Here is a 17,533-nt window from a genome sequence, read left to right as displayed (position 1 = left end):
AAATACGGTTTAAATTTCGATTTCTGCGATTTTCGCTCCTCCATAAAAGCCTATTTTCACATGCAAATCAGCAAAATCATGTAACGTGACTTTTAGGAAATGGGACGTGCTTGATTTATTAATTTTTCTTTAATGTTGTGTTTTTAAAAGCGCGTAAGAACTTGCACTGTTCTGTGCGCTCAGAGACAGAGCAGAACACAGACATGTAAAGTTTTCTTTAAGCTCAAGGTGCGTGCCTAAATGGTCAAATATACACAAAAATATTTAAAAAAGGACATTAAATATGATTATTCATGTAAACTCTTGTCAATTATGTCTTAAATGATCATAAATGGTTGAGAATGAACATACGTGTGTAACAGCATATTGCATCCGTGTGGCACTTAAAGCGGCAACAAATAATATTCCTTCTGCCGTCTCTGTGCTTAATATTAATAAAACGTAAAAAGAAAAAACAATCACTGCTCTTGAATGACGGACTTTTGTAGTTTTATTTTACATTCAAATAATTACATTAAATTTCTGTAGTATTGTTAGACTACTTTAGACTTGCCTAAAAGAATTCAGAATTTTATTTTAAAAAGCACTGTTTTTTTATTTGTATCTTTTTTTTTATTGCTGTATTGCTATCTTTAAATTAATCACTAATATAAAGTTTTTCACCTAGTCATAATCGTGTTAAATAATCGTGACTACAGTATTGACCAAAATAATCGTGATTATGATTTTTTTCCAGAATCGAGCAGCCCTAGATTTAATAACAGTTTTTTGAACAAAAATAATGTGCTTTTCTATAAAAGCTCCTTTGATTATGGCAGAATTCATATTGACACTTATTTTGGTCAATATCGTAATCACGATTATTTAACACTTAAAGTAACTGGAAATTTCAGCCAGGTTTTGCAGTATTTGTGGCTATTAGACTGTAGTTGAACACTTGAATAAAGTCAATCTCAAATGTATGTTTGACTCACTGAGTTTTGTGTGTCTGCAGCTCTGGAGCATTCAAGATCGCAGAAGCTTCAGGTGTGCGTCAGGGAACCAAAATCGTGCTTCATCTTAAAGACGACTGCAAAGAGTTTTCATCAGAAGACAGAGTCAAAGGTTTGCAACACTTAAAACCACATACAATGGTATTAAACATGTTTGGAGAGGAAACTCACTGAAGTGATTTTGCTCTATTTTGCAGAGGTTGTGACTAAGTACAGCAACTTTGTGAGTTTTCCCATCTTCCTGAACGGACGGCGGTTAAACACCCTGCAGGTACAGTATGTGAAGTCTGTTGATAGATGACCTGTGACCTCCCTGTGGCTCTGATGATCAGTCCTGAGCTGTTTTCTCTTTGCAGGCGCTCTGGATGATGGAGCCCAAAGACATCAGTGAATGGCAGCATGAAGAGTTTTATCGCTATGTGGCTCAAGCTCATGATAAACCTCGCTACACACTGCATTACCGCGCAGACGCTCCGCTCAACATCCGCAGCATTTTCTACGTGCCGGATATGGTGAGTCTGAGATGACAGCTCAAGGCTCGTTCACACCAAAAATGATAATTGTTCATCAGCTGGAACAAAAAACCCTCTGAAAGTGATTCCAGCGGTATTGTTTCTCTGTGTCTTTATCGTTATAGTTGTGGTCTAGACTCTGCTATTCTTTAATTTTGAGAATGATTTTTAGAACTATATCTTTAATGTTATCTTTATAGTTATCGTCCTTGGTGTGAACAGGCATTAAATCTGACAAATACGCAGTAGTATAACTTAGTCTTATTAAAGTAGCTAACCCATTATATTACATTGTTATTTGAAACCCACTGGAATTTTACCCTTTCAGTTCACAACATCTCTGCAGGTTCACTTATCAAATATTTCTTAATATTATAAAGTTTTGCCTATTAAACATTACTTAAATCAATTTAACTACAACATTACATCTCAAAACTGAAGTACTAATTGATGAAGTAGTAATAGTAAATGATGATTTGTAATTTATATGAAATTATATGCATTTATATAAATTTTGAGTGGACTTAATTAAAAATTGGTCCAAACTGCTGTTCCACAACCAAAAAACACATTTAGAAAGCATTTAAGTATTCAAATCTCGGATGTTTACTAAGATCCTTATATTATCTATTGAAACCCACAATAATATTTAAAATATCAGTCAGCTTAATATATATATCCATCATTTGTTGGGTACTTTCAATTGGAAGGTGGCTGTCCCGAACCCTAACCCTTAAATTTCAACTTATGAAAATGATATTGACATTTTTTTCATTGTTGTTTTTAAAAGCATTGTTTAAAAAGTGAAGTTCAAAAAAATCTATATATATTTTCTTTGTAAATTATGAAATTTTATAAGGAACATCACTACCGAACACCTTTTTTCTGCAATTAAGCACACTTTTTTGTGCGTTATTCCATGACATTTAGTTTTTGTATGTGTACCACTGTTCAGAACTGTGCTAGCTAACCATGTTCTGATTAGCATCTTTGAGCTGGCTTCAAAATTATCTAAAATTGTCACTACTAGGGATGCACCGATCCGTATCGGCCGATCACTTGCGCGTTTTGTCAGTAAAGCCGGTTCTGTAATCAGCGGTAAATGCCATCAGGTGCGTGATTTCACGTTGAGCCGTATATACTACACACAGCCGTTGTTCACTGACGAGCTGCGCACATTCACACTGATAATGAACATTGATTTGTAGTATATACGGCTCAACGTGAAATCACGCACCTGATGGCATTTACCGCTGATTACAGAACCGGCTTTACTGACAAAACGCGCAAGCATGAATCGGCCGATTCGTATCGGTGCATCCCTAGTCACTACCAAAACATTTGGTGGCGTTTCGGTAGTGGCATCTTGATTTTTTTGGGTGTTATTCTATAAAATTGTTACTAGCAACTAAACCATGTCAAAGTTGTTTTGGTAGTGACAAAATGGAACACGTAATTTTTATATTTGGTGGAAATACAGTTATTAATACAGTTATGAAAATTTGTTTTATATTTTATTTTATGCAAAAAAAATGTTTATTTTAGTATGTTTTAGTAGTTTTAGTATGCAAGTTAAAATCTGTAATGTGATGTGGTTGCTACGAAAACATTACTGTTACTACTGAAAATGTGCTGTCACTACCGAAATATATATATGCTTTTTTTTTGTCAAAAATAAAGTATACTGAGTTATCAACTAAGATGTTATGATAGTGTTTAGTTCAGTGTATATTCAAACTAATAAAGACTTAACTTCATCGATATGATCAACTTTTTGCCTTTTACAAAGAAAAACTACATTCAAAATACAACAAATATCATTAAACTTGAAACATTGTTAAAATGTAATTGTTATTGATTAATACATTAATAAAATAGCAAATATATATATATTTTACAATGTAGATGTAAGCAAAATCTTACTATGTCAATATAACCTTTGTTATTAAATTATATATTACTGTGTTTCGGTAGTGAAAAATTTAAGGAGAGCACAAATATTCCAAAACTGTCTGAAAATACAATATGAGAAATTACTGCACAATTACTAGAAATGTATACTTGGGGTATTACACAATTTGCATACATAAATTTTTCCAACTCTGACTTTGGGCCAATTCTATAGAATGCCCCCTCTATTTATTTATTTTTTTCAATATTTTAGTTAGTATTTAGTAGGGATGTGACTAGATGTCGTGGCACAAGATTTTGTTTAAATATAGACTTAAGCAATGAACATTCTGTCAGAACCACTAGTAAGTTATGTAATTTTGTTTAGATTTCTAATCCTTTTTTCTTCAGAATCTTAAATCTCTAATTTATAAAAGAAAATTGTTTTTCAATTTATCCAGGATCATGCAGCTTTAGTTTACATGTTTATTACTGCAAAAAATTTATTAAAATAGAAGTTTAATTTCATAAAGTACAAGTTCATATCAAAATGCACCTACATTTTTTTGCATTTTGTTTTTTTAGTTAAAATACAGTTTTTCCCTTTATATTTTATCATTGAGGATTTCTTTAAAAAAGTTCTCGTCTCGAACCCAGTCTCGTGTTTCATCTCGTAAGATGAGTGTCTCATCACACCCCTAGTATTCAGAGGTGTATCTGATTTTTACCTCACAAATCGCTCTACTTTCTTCCTACATGATAAAAAAAAACTAAAATTTATATTTTAAGTCCATTTGTTTGGTAATCAGCCATATAATAAATCTAAATGATTCTTTGTTTTGCGATGACCCACAACTCACTGCATTATCCTTTTCTGTAAATGTGCTTGAGCAGAAACCTTCAATGTTCGACGTGAGTCGTGAGATGGGATCCAGTGTGGCCCTGTACAGCAGGAAGGTTCTGATCCAAACCAAAGCCACAGACATCCTCCCCAAGTGGCTGCGCTTCCTACGAGGTTAGATGAGTGTCTGTATGTCTGCATGAATCCAACAAACATGCATGTTAGACTTTAAGTTTCAACAGTGTTGGGGAAAGTTACTTTTAAATGTAATGCATAACAATATTGAGTTACTCACTAAAAAGCAACTAATTACGCTACTTAGTTACTTTTTATGGAAAGTAATGTGTTACGTTACTTCTGTGTTACTTTTTAAATCTGGGCAGGGCTTGCTTGTTTGTTTATAATTTGAAAAGCTCTATTTTTGGCAAATGTAAAAGCCTTTTTACACCAAAAGCCTCAGGCTTAGAGAAAAGTAAATTCATGTCTATATAGTAGACCGCAGAAGAAAAAATTCAACTCTTCAAATGTTAGATCATCTTGAGTAATTTTTGCTTATTTGTACGGATGAATTAGATCATCGAAGGTCAGCAGCAAAGACATCGGTTAATAAAATGGGATTAAATACATAAAGGATATTTGTATTATTTAACATTATTAGAGGTTTGCGTTGAATTCCACTGTTTTTATTTATTTTGAGGAATACTGTATCTATTTTTTTTTTTTGTGAGTGAGATGAATTAATGCATTTTCACATTTATTCTAGAACTAAAGTAACATCTAACTCACGATTTCTCTCAACATGGAGTCTTAAGTCGCTGGGGTATATTTGTAGCAATAGCCAAAAATACATGGAATGGGTCAAAATGATTGATTTTTCTTTTATGCCAAAAAAATCATTAGGAAATTAAGTAAAGATCATGTTTCATGAAGATTTTTGTAAAATTCCTACTATGAATATATCAAAATGTAATTTTTGATTAGTAATATGCATTGTTAAGAACTTAATTTGGACAACTTTAAAGGTGATTTTCTCAGTATTTAGATTTTTTTGCACCCTCAGATTTCAGATTTTCAAATAGATGTATCTCGGCCAAATATTGTCCTAACCTAACAAACAATATATAAATCGAAAGCTTATTTATTGAGCTTTCATGTCATGTATACATCTCAGTTTTGTACAATTTTACCTTATGACTGGTTTTATGGTCCAGGGTCACAAATGGTGAAAAGTAAGACAATTGGATCCCAATTGAGTTTGTGATGTGATTGCATTTGCAGGTGTTGTGGACAGTGAAGATATTCCTCTGAACCTCAGCAGAGAGCTGCTACAGGAAAGCACTCTAATCAGGTACAAACTCACCTAAAATATGACACTATGCCTTCTGCATTGTGCAAAAAAAACAAATAACTGTTTTATTTCAGGAAACTGAGGGATGTTTTACAGCAGCGAGTCATTCGGTTCCTGTTGGACCAGAGCAAGAAGGATCCAGAGAAATACGCTCGCTTCTTTGACGACTACGGGCTGTTTATGCGCGAGGGCATCGTAACCACAGCAGATCAGAGCGTCAAGGTGTGAGACGACTCGGTTTGCTTTCTTATACCTGTTTCTTTTAAACTGTTTTTAAATGGATGATTTATGTTGTCACAGGAAGACATTGCCAAGCTGTTGCGTTTCGAGTCGTCTGCGCTTCCTGCGGGGCAGCAGACCAGTCTGATGGAGTACGCATCTCGGATGAAAGCAGGAACGAGGAACATTTACTATCTGTGTGCGCCGAATCGCCACCTGGCTGAACACTCGCCATACTTTGAGGCCATGAAACAGAAAGATATGGAGGTGAGACTAGAGACAATCAGGCATGCAGTTAATTTTAACACTATTCATGAGTAAATAGGTAATGAATCTAGAAGTTGATCCAAAGACTGATGCAATTAAAAGCACTCAGCTCACTTCCATTTTGAGAGCATGAAATGAAAAGGTTGTTGGTCAATTTTGAGATGAACACAAGGGGGCGCCAACACTTCTGTTAATCTCAAAATGGCCAACTATATTGGTAGGCAGCTAATGCATGATGCCTTGATTTAATCATTTTATCTATTTTTTTGTGATCATAACATGACAAAAAACATTCTATTCCCTTTTCTAGTGATCTTGATCTTGAAAATGTTTTCTCAAAGTCTCAGTTTTTCTCTGAAAAAGGTGCCTAATTATGAATTTTATTACATCTACATGGAATGTAATCATAATATAAAATCTACATTTAATAATATAATATTAATATATAAATATAAAATAAAAAACTATGTTTGAATATCGGTCTGTTCTTTTACACCACAGGGTAAACAACTGAGATCTCACTTAATATTAAAATCGATTTACTTTTATTAAAACCTAATTAATATTATAGTATGTATTCAATTAATAACATTGTTAAAATCATGGTTTTTAACTTCTAACCTTTAACCTTCAAAAGCCCATTCAAATATTTATTTTTATTTATGCTTATTTGTGACCCTGGACCACAAAACCAATCTTAAGTATAATAGCTATATTTGTAGCAATAGCTAACAATACATTGTATGGGTCAAAATCATTAGGATATTAAGATCATGTAATATGAAGATATTTTGTCAAATTCCTACTGTAAATATATGAAAACTTAAGTTTTTATTAGTAATATGCATTGCTAAGAACTTCATTTGGACAACTTTAAAGGCGATTTTCTCAATATTAAATTTTTTTTCTGCAGGTCTTGTTCTGCTTTGAGCAGTTTGATGAGCTCACGCTGCTTCACCTCAGAGAGTTTGACAGGAAGAAACTCATCTCAGCTGAGACCGACATTGTCGTAGATCATTACAAAGAGGAGAAATTTCAAGACAGCAAACCAGGTAAGACAGAACATCAATGCAACAATTATCTGAGACACATTAACTATACAGTGATTTATGGGTGTTCTTGGTTCCTCACCTCATTTTGCAAACAGTGTTAATGTGAATTAAGCCTTTAGACCAATAAACAGGGCCAATTACCTGAAAATCTCATAACATCAGTCTGAGTCACTGGAGATGTGATTGTGCTGTGCAGCATCAGAGCGGCTGACAGATGAGCAGGCAGATGATCTGATGGCCTGGATGAGGAACGCGCTCGGACAGAGAGTCACCAACATCAAGGTAGCCATATGTGCATGCACAAAAAAATTCAACTTCTCATTCACTGCTTCTACCTGCATCAAAAACTATACTCATTGTATAGCAAAGGCCACCTTTAGTGAAAATCTGTCAAACTATTTTGACAGATTTTATTTCATGGTCCCTTTAAATGCAAATGAGCCTATTACTGAGCCTATTACATTTAGTAAAATTAAATGAGTTTCAATTTTATATTTTCACTTCACATTTCTTAAGTATTCAGCACTTTCTGATTTCTTTCCTCTCAAATAATAATTTTAACTTCATTTCATTTCTATTTATTTATTTGTTTGGTAATCAGCCATGTAATAAATCCTGATCACTCGTTGTATGTAATATTGTAAAATATTTTCTATTAAACATACTAATGCATTAATTTGAGATATATTTCAACATGCAATTAAATGCATTTCTTGACCTTAAATTACAGCATGTAATTAAAAAAACTGCACTATACATAGTTAATTAGCCTGTTAAATTTTTTTACAAACTCAAATATGCATTATTTTATCCATATGCAATTGTGTGTGTGTGTGTGTGTGTGTGTGTGTGTGTGTGTGTGTGTGTGTGTGTGTGTGTGTGTGTGTGTGTGTGTGTGTGTGTGTGTGTGTGTGTGTGTGTGTGTGTGTGTGTGTGTGTGTGTGTGTGTGTGTGTGTGTGTGTGTGTGTGTGTGTGAATATTGCAGTTTTTTTTCAAAGTTCAACTTTGCAACTTAATGCAACTTAAAAGTAAAATTTTGACATTTTATTCTCCAAAATAAACTTTTATATGTGGGTCAAAGACGTTAAGATGTCCATGTCAAAGGAAATTTACTAAAACAAATATTTTATGTCTTTAGAAAGCACATTAAATGTAAGTTAAGAGTCTACTTTTAAGGTTTCAAGTAAGTTTTTGGAGAATAAAATGTCAATATTTGGTTAAAATAATGTTACATTGTCATTCAGTGTAACACAATATTTATGTAAAAATTAAAAAAACATGCTTATTCTTGTATAAATTAAAATATATAGAAAAATAAGGGAGCATATAAAATTTTATTGTGTTTTAAATGAGTAAAAAAATCAAAATGACAAATGGGCAAAACCTAAGATAGTGGCTAATTTCAAAAAATGTAGTGTTACAGCTAATTCGTATTTGGGGTTGGAGTAATCCGTCTTTTAATATGTCATAAATAGTTTTTTGTTGTTAATATGTCTGACAAGATTGATACTGAATGACATTTTAGTGGGTGTCTTAACTGTAATTTAGGGGAAAAAGTGTGATATTTATTTTTTGCTCAAACAAAAATGCCAATAAATTTAACAGAAAACGTTTTAATAATTATTTGTTAAAAACAACAACAGTTTAAAGCAGTATTTTTTTTTTTATTCTCACAAATAACTTTTTACCCTACATAAAATAAAAGTATAAATTAATATGCATTAAAATATGATTTGCAATTATCCATTTAATTTGCATACATATGAAAACAAATTTACATTAGTTTTAATTTAGTATTCAGAAGTTTGTCATTTTTCTGTAATAATAAAATCATTTCAGATCAGACTTTAATGTCCATTTACAGTGGTGGCCAACATTTTTAGAACACTAGTAGTTCACCAGCAAAAAAAAGAGAAAGTTTTAAGTCAGTTATTTCTATCTTTTGCTGTTGTGTGTCAGTTGGAAATACAGTTCACATTTCCAAACATTCGTTTAGCCATTAATTGTAATAATCCAGTGAGATCTTTGTTTGCACAAAGAGTCTGACAACAGCTAGTGGCCATCACTGTGTTTATTATCCGTGTAATAAATCCTGATCACTCTTTGTATTACGATGATAACTGACTTACTTACAGCCATATACATAATTTTCCGAATTCGAACAGTGTAGAAACCAGACGTTTATTATCATTAACATTAATGCACCAATGTTTCTATAGGTGACGCCACGTCTGGATACACACCCCGCTATGATCACGGTGCTAGAGATGGGTGCTGCTCGACACTTCCTGCGCACACAGCAACTCGCCCGCAGCTCAGAAGAAAGAGCCCAGATCCTGCAACCCACACTGGAGATCAACGCTGGGTACGAGACGCTTACCCTTAACTTTAACACAAATAAACAATCTGACAGTTTGGATGAGGGGAAAAAAGTCTAATGGCTCCAAAATGATTTCCTACAAGTGATGAACATACTGTTATATTATCTCAAAGATACGGTGTACATTTTAGGACATCCTCAAACCTCAGTTATACAAAGACAAGGCATCATACCTCAGACTGAAAGGCGTCAGGTCTCATACAATTAGACATTGAACGAAACAAAAAAGCATCAGACAAAAAGGCATCAGGTGAAACAGACTCAGGACAGACAAAGTTAACCTTATGGTCATGGTTTTACCAGAGGTTCTCAACTCTGGCCCTCGAGGTCCACTTTCCTACAGAGTTTACCTCCAACCTTGATCAAACTCACCTGCCTGTAACTTTCTTGTAATGATGAAGAGCTTGATTAGCTTGTTCAGGTGTGCTTGATTAGGGTTGGAGCTAAACTCTGCAGGAAAATGGACCTTGAGGGCCAGAGTTGAGAACTCCTGGGGGGTGTTCCATAAAACAAGTTTACCAAATAAGCTAGGCTTATTTCAGTTAGTCTGACTTATTGTCACTTGATTTGCCTCAAAATAAGTCAGACTAACTGAAATAAGCCTGACTTATTTGGTAAACTTGTTTTATGGAACACCCCCCTGGTTTTACTATAGTGAAAGTATAGAAACATGTTTTTTTTTGTATTTATTACCATTTGTTTAACCACAGTTTTGTTTGTAGTAAAACCATGTTTTTTTCTTTTCGTAAGGGTAACTTTTTGGCAACATAAGCTAGCTAGTTGCAGTATCATACACTTTTTAAACATAAACACAATACTCGTGAAATGCATTTTCTCCTCTGTATATAGTTTAATTAGTTTAGCATTTAATGATACTTTTTAAATTCTTAAAAAAACAAACAAGAAACTAAGGTTTGTTGTTGGAAAATATACATTTGTGAATACAAAATTTACAAAGTGAAAAATACATTTACAAAAAAACAAGCATTGCTTTTAGTAAAGTCTGAATCACAATGTCCTAAAATAATGCCTTTGAAAGTAATGGATATATCTTGCTGGATAATATTGTTAAAGGGGTCATCGGATGCCCATTTTCCACGAGTTCATATGATTCTTTAGGGTCTTAGTGAAAAGTCTATAATATACTTTTGTTAAAAATTGTCAATAGTAGTGTAAAAAAAACACCCTTTTACCTTGTCAAAATCAGCTCTGAAAAAATCTGCTAATTTTATTGCATGGTCCCTTTGAATGCAAATGAGCTCTGCTTGCCCCGCCCCTCTCTGATGTGGGATTATGAGCCGTAATGTTTACTTTAGCCGCGTTTAGCCACGTTTGGCCGCGAAACTTGCCAACAAGCACATTAAGAAAGGCCGTTTGCAAAGATGCATAAAAAACCTTATACTCACTTCTGCTGTGGGTGAAGCTGCATCAGGAGCAATTCGCACGAACATAGACGCATATGCTTTTTTAAAAACGAAGTAACGTTATGCTCTGCATCGTCAGTGGCTCAGATGTTGGGAGTAAATACGACTGCTGTGTTCATTATTACATCCAACAACAGAACACCTCAATCGGAGACATTCTTGTTTTCCCCTGCACCTGAGTCACACAATGGCAATCAGAGTCGGACAGTTTCAGCTCGGTGAGGTAAGGTGCTCATGTCAATAAGCTGACAAGAAGCTGAGAATGACCTGATTTTAAAAGGCGATATTACTTTTCCCCCCACATTTCCCAGAATAAATGATGTTCCACACCAGTTTGCTTGTTCTGAACCGCGTGTGTCTGATGCCTTTTAATTCTGGGTCCGTTTAGTCTGATGCCTTTTTATCTAAGTCCGTTTCGTCCGATGTCTAATTGTACGATACCTGACGTTGTTTTTCCTGAGACCTGAAGCCTTTCAGTCTCAGACGCGATGCTGTTTTGTCCTGTGACTGAAGCCTTTTAGTCCGAGGCATGACACCTTTTCGTTGTATGACTGAGGTCTGAGGATGTCTTAAAATGTACACCGTACAAAGAATTAGTTAGTAATGTGCTGAAAATGTACTCACCCTCAGGCCATCCAACATGTAAATGAGTTTATTTCTTCATCAGATTTGGAGAAATATAGCTTTCCATCACTTCCTCCCCAATGGAGTGAATGGGTGCCGTCAGAATTAGAGTCCAAACAGCTGATAAAAGCATCACAATAATCCACAAGTAAACCACACCACTTCAGTATATCAGTTAACATCTTCTGAAGCGAAAAAGCTTCATGTTTGTAAAAAAACAAATCTATCAATAAGGCACTTTAACTTTAAACCATTGCTTCTGGACAAAATATGTGTGCATAATCCATAACCAGTAAAAAAAAAAAAAAAGTCCATTCCTGTTTTCGCTTGTAAACAGTGCCTGATCTGTGCATCTGCCTTTTCTCTCTGTGACTTTTTTTTCCAGTGGATAAAGCAATGTTATGAATAGAGGACTTGTATTTTAGCTGAAGCAACAGTTTGAAGTTAAAAATGTCTTAATGATGGATTTGTTTCATATAAACAACTTTTTGCTTGAAAAAAAATGTAATTGATGGACTGGAGTGGTGTGGATAACTTTGGGAATGTTGTGATGATCAGCTGTTTGAAATAAAACAGCATTTCATACTTGCATAATATGCAGAAATGCTGTCATTTCTCTAACGTCCAAGCATTTGTTTGCAGACATGATCTGATCAAGAAGCTTCATACACTGAAGGACTCAAACTCTGAGCTGGCGCAGCTTCTCCTCGACCAGGTAAAGAAGCCCTTTCAACCCCACACTCTTACAAAATAAGGTTGTTTTTGCAGTGATGCCATAGAACCGTTTTTGGTTCCACAAAGAACCTTTCAGTGAACAGTTCTTAAAAGAACCGTTTTGTGGAACATTTTGCTCCATTTGAAAGGTTCCATGGATGTTCAAGGTTCTTCATGGAACCATTGATGCCTATAAGTAACCTTTATTTTTAAAAGTGTATATTTAAAATTTAAATTGTTTTTATGTACCAGATTTACGACAACGCCATGATCACCGCTGGCCTGAACGACGACCCTCGTCCCATGATCTCACGGCTGAATCAGCTTCTCACTCAAGCCCTGGAGAAACACTGACACCTGTAATGGAGTTCGGCTTGACGGAGTTGTTTTGCCTTTATTAGAGGCATGTATGGATGCACAAAGGAGGCGTCCCGTGCCGCAGAGCTCATCGTCGCACCCTAAACACAAACAAACTTTATTTATATGACGACATGCAGGTGTGACTTTGTCATTTTAGGGAGTTGTGTTTTCAAACTAATATGACAGAGATTTGTCTGTCCATCCAGACTGGAGAAGCTGCAAGAGATGCAAAAGATATTAGCATAGCAAGATGAAGATACCTGGAAACATATGTTGAATATTGATATTTCTTGTACCTTTTTGCTCAAATTGTTCACATTTAAGTCCATTGGTTCTGTACACAAAAAGCTTTTCCATCTGTAAATTGAAATTTGAGTGAGGGAAATATTCAATGCAATAAACATGAAGTGTCTCAGATTTTAACTTTAGTATACTCTCACAAATGTGACCCTGGACCACAAAATTAGTCTTAAGTCGCATGGGTATATTTGTAGCAATAGCTAAAAAGACATTGTATGGGTCAAAATTATTGATTTTTCTTTTATGCCAAAAATTGTTAGGATATTAAGTTAAGATCATGTTCCGTTAAGATATTTTGCTACTGTAAGTAATTTGATTAGTAATATGCATTGCTAAGAACTTCATTTAGAACAATTTTAAAGGTGATTTTCTCAATGTTGCACCCTCAGATTACAGATTTTCACATAGTTGAAAAATAAATGCACAAATAAACATCTAAGACATTTCTATGGGTTAGTTCCTTAACGATCGGTTTCAATTTAAAATATAAGTATTGTACAATTTCATAAACGAGAATGAAAATCCGTCTTGGCTAAATGTGATGAAAATCTCAACTCTTTGAAATGAAATGGAAATGAAGTGCGCCACGCTAAATGGCTCTAAACTGCAGTTGCGCCATTCATACAGCAGGAGGCGCAGTAACGCCAGTGATGAGCACATACTGCGATCCGTGACGCTGATGGAGGTAAAACAGCCAGTTAGTCACGCTTTTACAGTAGATCATGTGGATTGTAGTTCACGTTACTGTTAAGAATCTGAAGGGTTAAAAAAAATCCTTAAATGATGTAGTGACCCATGTTAACTATACATTTTCAGGCAGTTTAGAGAAAACTGATCAAATAATTAAAACAACAATTCATATGTTTGGACTTTTTTATTGTATTACCATCCCTAGCTTGAAAAAGAAAATACAGAATTTTTTTAAACCAACAAATTTTCAATGTAATCATTCAATTAATTAGATATTTTAAATTCTGCATGTATAATAGTTAAAAAAGAATAAACAAAATGCTGTTTTAAATAACTACACACATTTTCACACATGGGTAGTACTTGTATAAACTACCATTAAATTATATAGTTTTCCAAAAAGACAATGCAACTATTCAAAAGGCACGACTGAACGGAGTTAAAATGGGTCGTTTCCAAAGAACACGTTCTTGCGTTGCGTTTAAAAACGCGAAGCAGCGATTAAAAATAAAGAACGTTTTTAAACCTTTTAATATTTTTAACTTGAAATGGTGTTATCCCAGACAGCACACATACATCTGCAAGATGTCTGTTAAAGAGCTCTTGATCTGGAAAGCATCTGCTGTGTACAAACATCTGACAGACGCCTGGAAGATGTCAGTTTTAGAAATTAGAAATATCTTAAAGACATCTAATAGACGTCTATTTGACATCTGATAGGAAACGTCCTATAGAAGTATTGCAGATGAGCAAACACTAAAAAATATGTCTTGCAGATGTCATATAGACGTCTCCATGATGCATGTGGATCACCACAGGGTAATTCACAATTCTAAAATAAAAAAATGTATTGTAACCTACCAATAACCATAGCATAAAATGAATTACTCTGATAGCACACATACATTACGGAGACATCTATTTGACATCTGCATTTACATCTGGAAAGGTATTTTTTAGAGGGTGTGTTACTGCATCTGCAATACATCTATAGGATATTTCCTATCTGATGTCAAATAGACATCTATTAGATGTCTTTAAGATGTTTCTAAATTAGAATGTATGGAAAACTGACATCTTACAGACGTCTGTCAGGTGTCTGTTAAAGATCTCTTAATCTGGAAAGCATATGCTGTGTACAAACATCTGACAGACGTCTTTCAGATGTCAGTTTTACGTCCATTCTAAATCATACCCTGATAGCATAAATACATCTTGGAGAGGTCTATTTGTCATCTGCAAGACATACTTTTTTTTTTAGATTGTTTGCTCATCTGCAAGACATCTATAGGACGTTTCCTATCAGATATCAAACCAAAAACATCTATTACATGACTTTAGGATGTTTCTGATTTATAATGGATGTAAAACTGACATCTTACAGATGTCTGCACAGCAAATGCTCTCTAGATCTTGCAGACGTATGTATGCTATTTTGTTAAACATCTAATAAACATCTATTTGACATCTGATAGGAAACGTCCAATAGACTTATTGCAGATGAGCAAACACCCTAGATAGCAAAGGTACATCTGCAAACATTTGACAGACATCTGTAAGATGTCAGTTTTACATACATTATAAATCATTAACATCTTAAAGACATCTAATAAACATATATTTGACATCTGATGGGAAACATCCTAGAGATGTGGATGAGCAAACACTAAAAAAATACGTCTTCCAGATGTAAATGCAGACGTCAAATTGACATCTCTGTGATGTTTTTTTTAAGAGTCCCTGATACTAAACGTACAAGTCTTGCAGATGTAAATGCAGACGTCAAATAGACGTCACCATGATGTACATGTGCTAACAGGGATGCTTTCCAGATCAATCGATCTTTTCAGACATCTTGCAGATGTACGTGTACAATAATTAAAGAATTGACACAAGTCAAAATTAAGACGTTAAGTTGTAATTGACAAAATTTTACATTCCAGTTGCCTGATGATTTATATATATATATATATATAAATTTTTTTTTTTTTTGTCAAAATGACTTGTTACTGTCCAACAGTTATCAATAAAGTTACTAGTTAACAATTAGCAATCGCAGCCAGAGAGGTGGAGTGCTTTGATATTTAAGCTGCGCCATTTAAACAGGACATTCTCTTTGGACCACATATGTAGTTTCCACAAAGACAAACAAATCTGTGACCCTGATAGCACATGTACATAACAATTTCCCATTGCATTTACATCTGCAAGACGTATTTTTTAATGTTTGATCATCTACAATACTCTATGGGACATCTCCTATCAGATGTCAAATAGACGTCCGCTAGATGTCTTTAAGATGTGTATGGTTTAGAATGCATGTAAAACTGGCATCTTATAGACATGTCAGACATTTGTACACAGCAGATGCTTTCCAGATCAATCTTAAACAGACATCTTGCAGACTTGCGCCTTAGTTCCTGTAATTTTCATTCACCACTCTTCGACCGCTAGCAGTTTGCAGAAGACAATGTTGATTTAAGGGACCCTCCTTACTATGTTGTAGAAAATCCTTGAAAGATTTACAAGTCATCGTTTTATGCATACTGACCACAGCTTACAGATGTCGATAGAAGCATAGGCTTGAACCAAATGCCGTACCATCGATTCTGTTTCTTGTCTCTGATGTTTGTAAGCACTTTCAGTAGCTGTGCTCTACCAAAAGACTCAAAGGCATCAGGGCTGAAGTGGAGAGAACAAATACGTGGGTCTTTAGGAAGTTTTATTCATCCACAGGCATCTTCCTATTCTTTTCTCATCGCTAGGAAAAGCAGTAAAGACTTTCATCACTTCTCTGGTTGCTCTTCCACTGAAAATTACAACCAAAAGTCACAATGTGGCATCTAATCAGGGTTCCCTTTGATAAAAAAAAAAGCAATGACAAGAAATCAGAAGAGCAACAACCATATTTAGTTTTTGAGAAGCAGTTTTTTTTTCCTTTATTATTATTATGACTGGTTTTTAAATCATTCGAAAAGCAGTTTCTTTTGCTCCTGGATGGCTCGCAGCAGGGTTTCTCTCGAGAGTGATTGCAAAATGTTTTGCTGTTGTTCCACTTCACTCATTGTAAGACAAAAATATAAACAAGCCGAATTTTGACTGAAACATTCTTTTTTTGCCAAATTAAAAATCATTCAGCAATACCACACTGGCAGTCATTGGTCAGAATGCCATTACCTGCAGTGCTGAAGTTTACAGCAGTATATGTGTTCATGCTAAAAAAAAAAGAATGCATCTTTTATAAATCTCACGTCCAAACCTGTAAAATGAAACAAATGTAGTGCGCTTAAAAAACGTGAATTGCAGTCCAAGGTCTCTAAACTGCAGTCGCACCTTTTAGGCACCAGGAGGTGCAGTGAAGCCAGTGGTGAGCACACACTCCATGCTGAGGAAGGTAAAACAGCCAGTTAGCTTAACATCTACGTTCCATTTGATAACTGTAGTTTGAATTTAATGTTCTGGTATAGTCCAGAGAAACATCTATGCATTTCAGAATCAGTGAAACAGAAAACCCTCAATTATATGTGACCTTGGACCATAAAACCAATATATTGAAGCTTTTCATTGATGTACATGGTTTGTTGGGACAGAACAATATTTTGCCAAGATACAATTACTTGAAAATCTGAGGGTACAAAAATAAATGATTAAAATTGAGAAAATCACCTATAAATTTGTCTAAATGAAAATGCATATTACTAATCAAAAATTTAGTTTTGATACATTTATGGTAGGAAATTTACAAAATATCTTCATGCAACATTATCTTAATATCATAATGATTTTGGCATGGTTTTGTGGTCCAAGGTGACATTATTTTAACAATTAATTTGGTAAATTATTTGAAATTGCACTGGCGCACATTTCCTGAAATCAGAATTGCAAAAATGAGCAAAACTAAGTTACCACAAAGGCCGTG

General features: G+C 34.4%; 1 protein-coding gene across 4 annotated transcripts in view; it reads left to right on the top strand.

The window, feature by feature from the left end:
* The window catches only part of trap1 (TNF receptor-associated protein 1), a 72,210-nt gene extending 58,847 nt beyond the window's left edge, over positions 1–13,363 (top strand). For all 4 annotated transcript variants that reach the window (XM_073837319.1, XM_073837312.1, XM_073837303.1 and 1 more), the window contains 12 exons: positions 995–1,104; positions 1,190–1,263; positions 1,349–1,504; positions 4,289–4,409; positions 5,514–5,583; positions 5,658–5,805; positions 5,884–6,069; positions 6,983–7,121; positions 7,318–7,403; positions 9,342–9,487; positions 12,193–12,265; positions 12,517–13,363. In XM_073837319.1, coding sequence (XP_073693420.1) covers positions 995–1,104; positions 1,190–1,263; positions 1,349–1,504; positions 4,289–4,409; positions 5,514–5,583; positions 5,658–5,805; positions 5,884–6,069; positions 6,983–7,121; positions 7,318–7,403; positions 9,342–9,487; positions 12,193–12,265; positions 12,517–12,618 — 1,411 coding nt within the window. In that variant the 3' untranslated portion in view covers positions 12,619–13,363. The remainder of the gene's footprint in view (positions 1–994; positions 1,105–1,189; positions 1,264–1,348; positions 1,505–4,288; positions 4,410–5,513; positions 5,584–5,657; positions 5,806–5,883; positions 6,070–6,982; positions 7,122–7,317; positions 7,404–9,341; positions 9,488–12,192; positions 12,266–12,516) is intronic.
* Positions 13,364–17,533: the final 4,170 nt, after the last annotated feature.

Source organism: Garra rufa, chromosome 1 (assembly GCF_049309525.1).
Source record: "Garra rufa chromosome 1, GarRuf1.0, whole genome shotgun sequence".
Lineage (NCBI taxonomy): Eukaryota > Metazoa > Chordata > Actinopteri > Cypriniformes > Cyprinidae > Garra > Garra rufa.
Note: the sequence above shows the minus strand (reverse complement) of the source record. Positions and strands in the feature narration are given on the sequence as shown.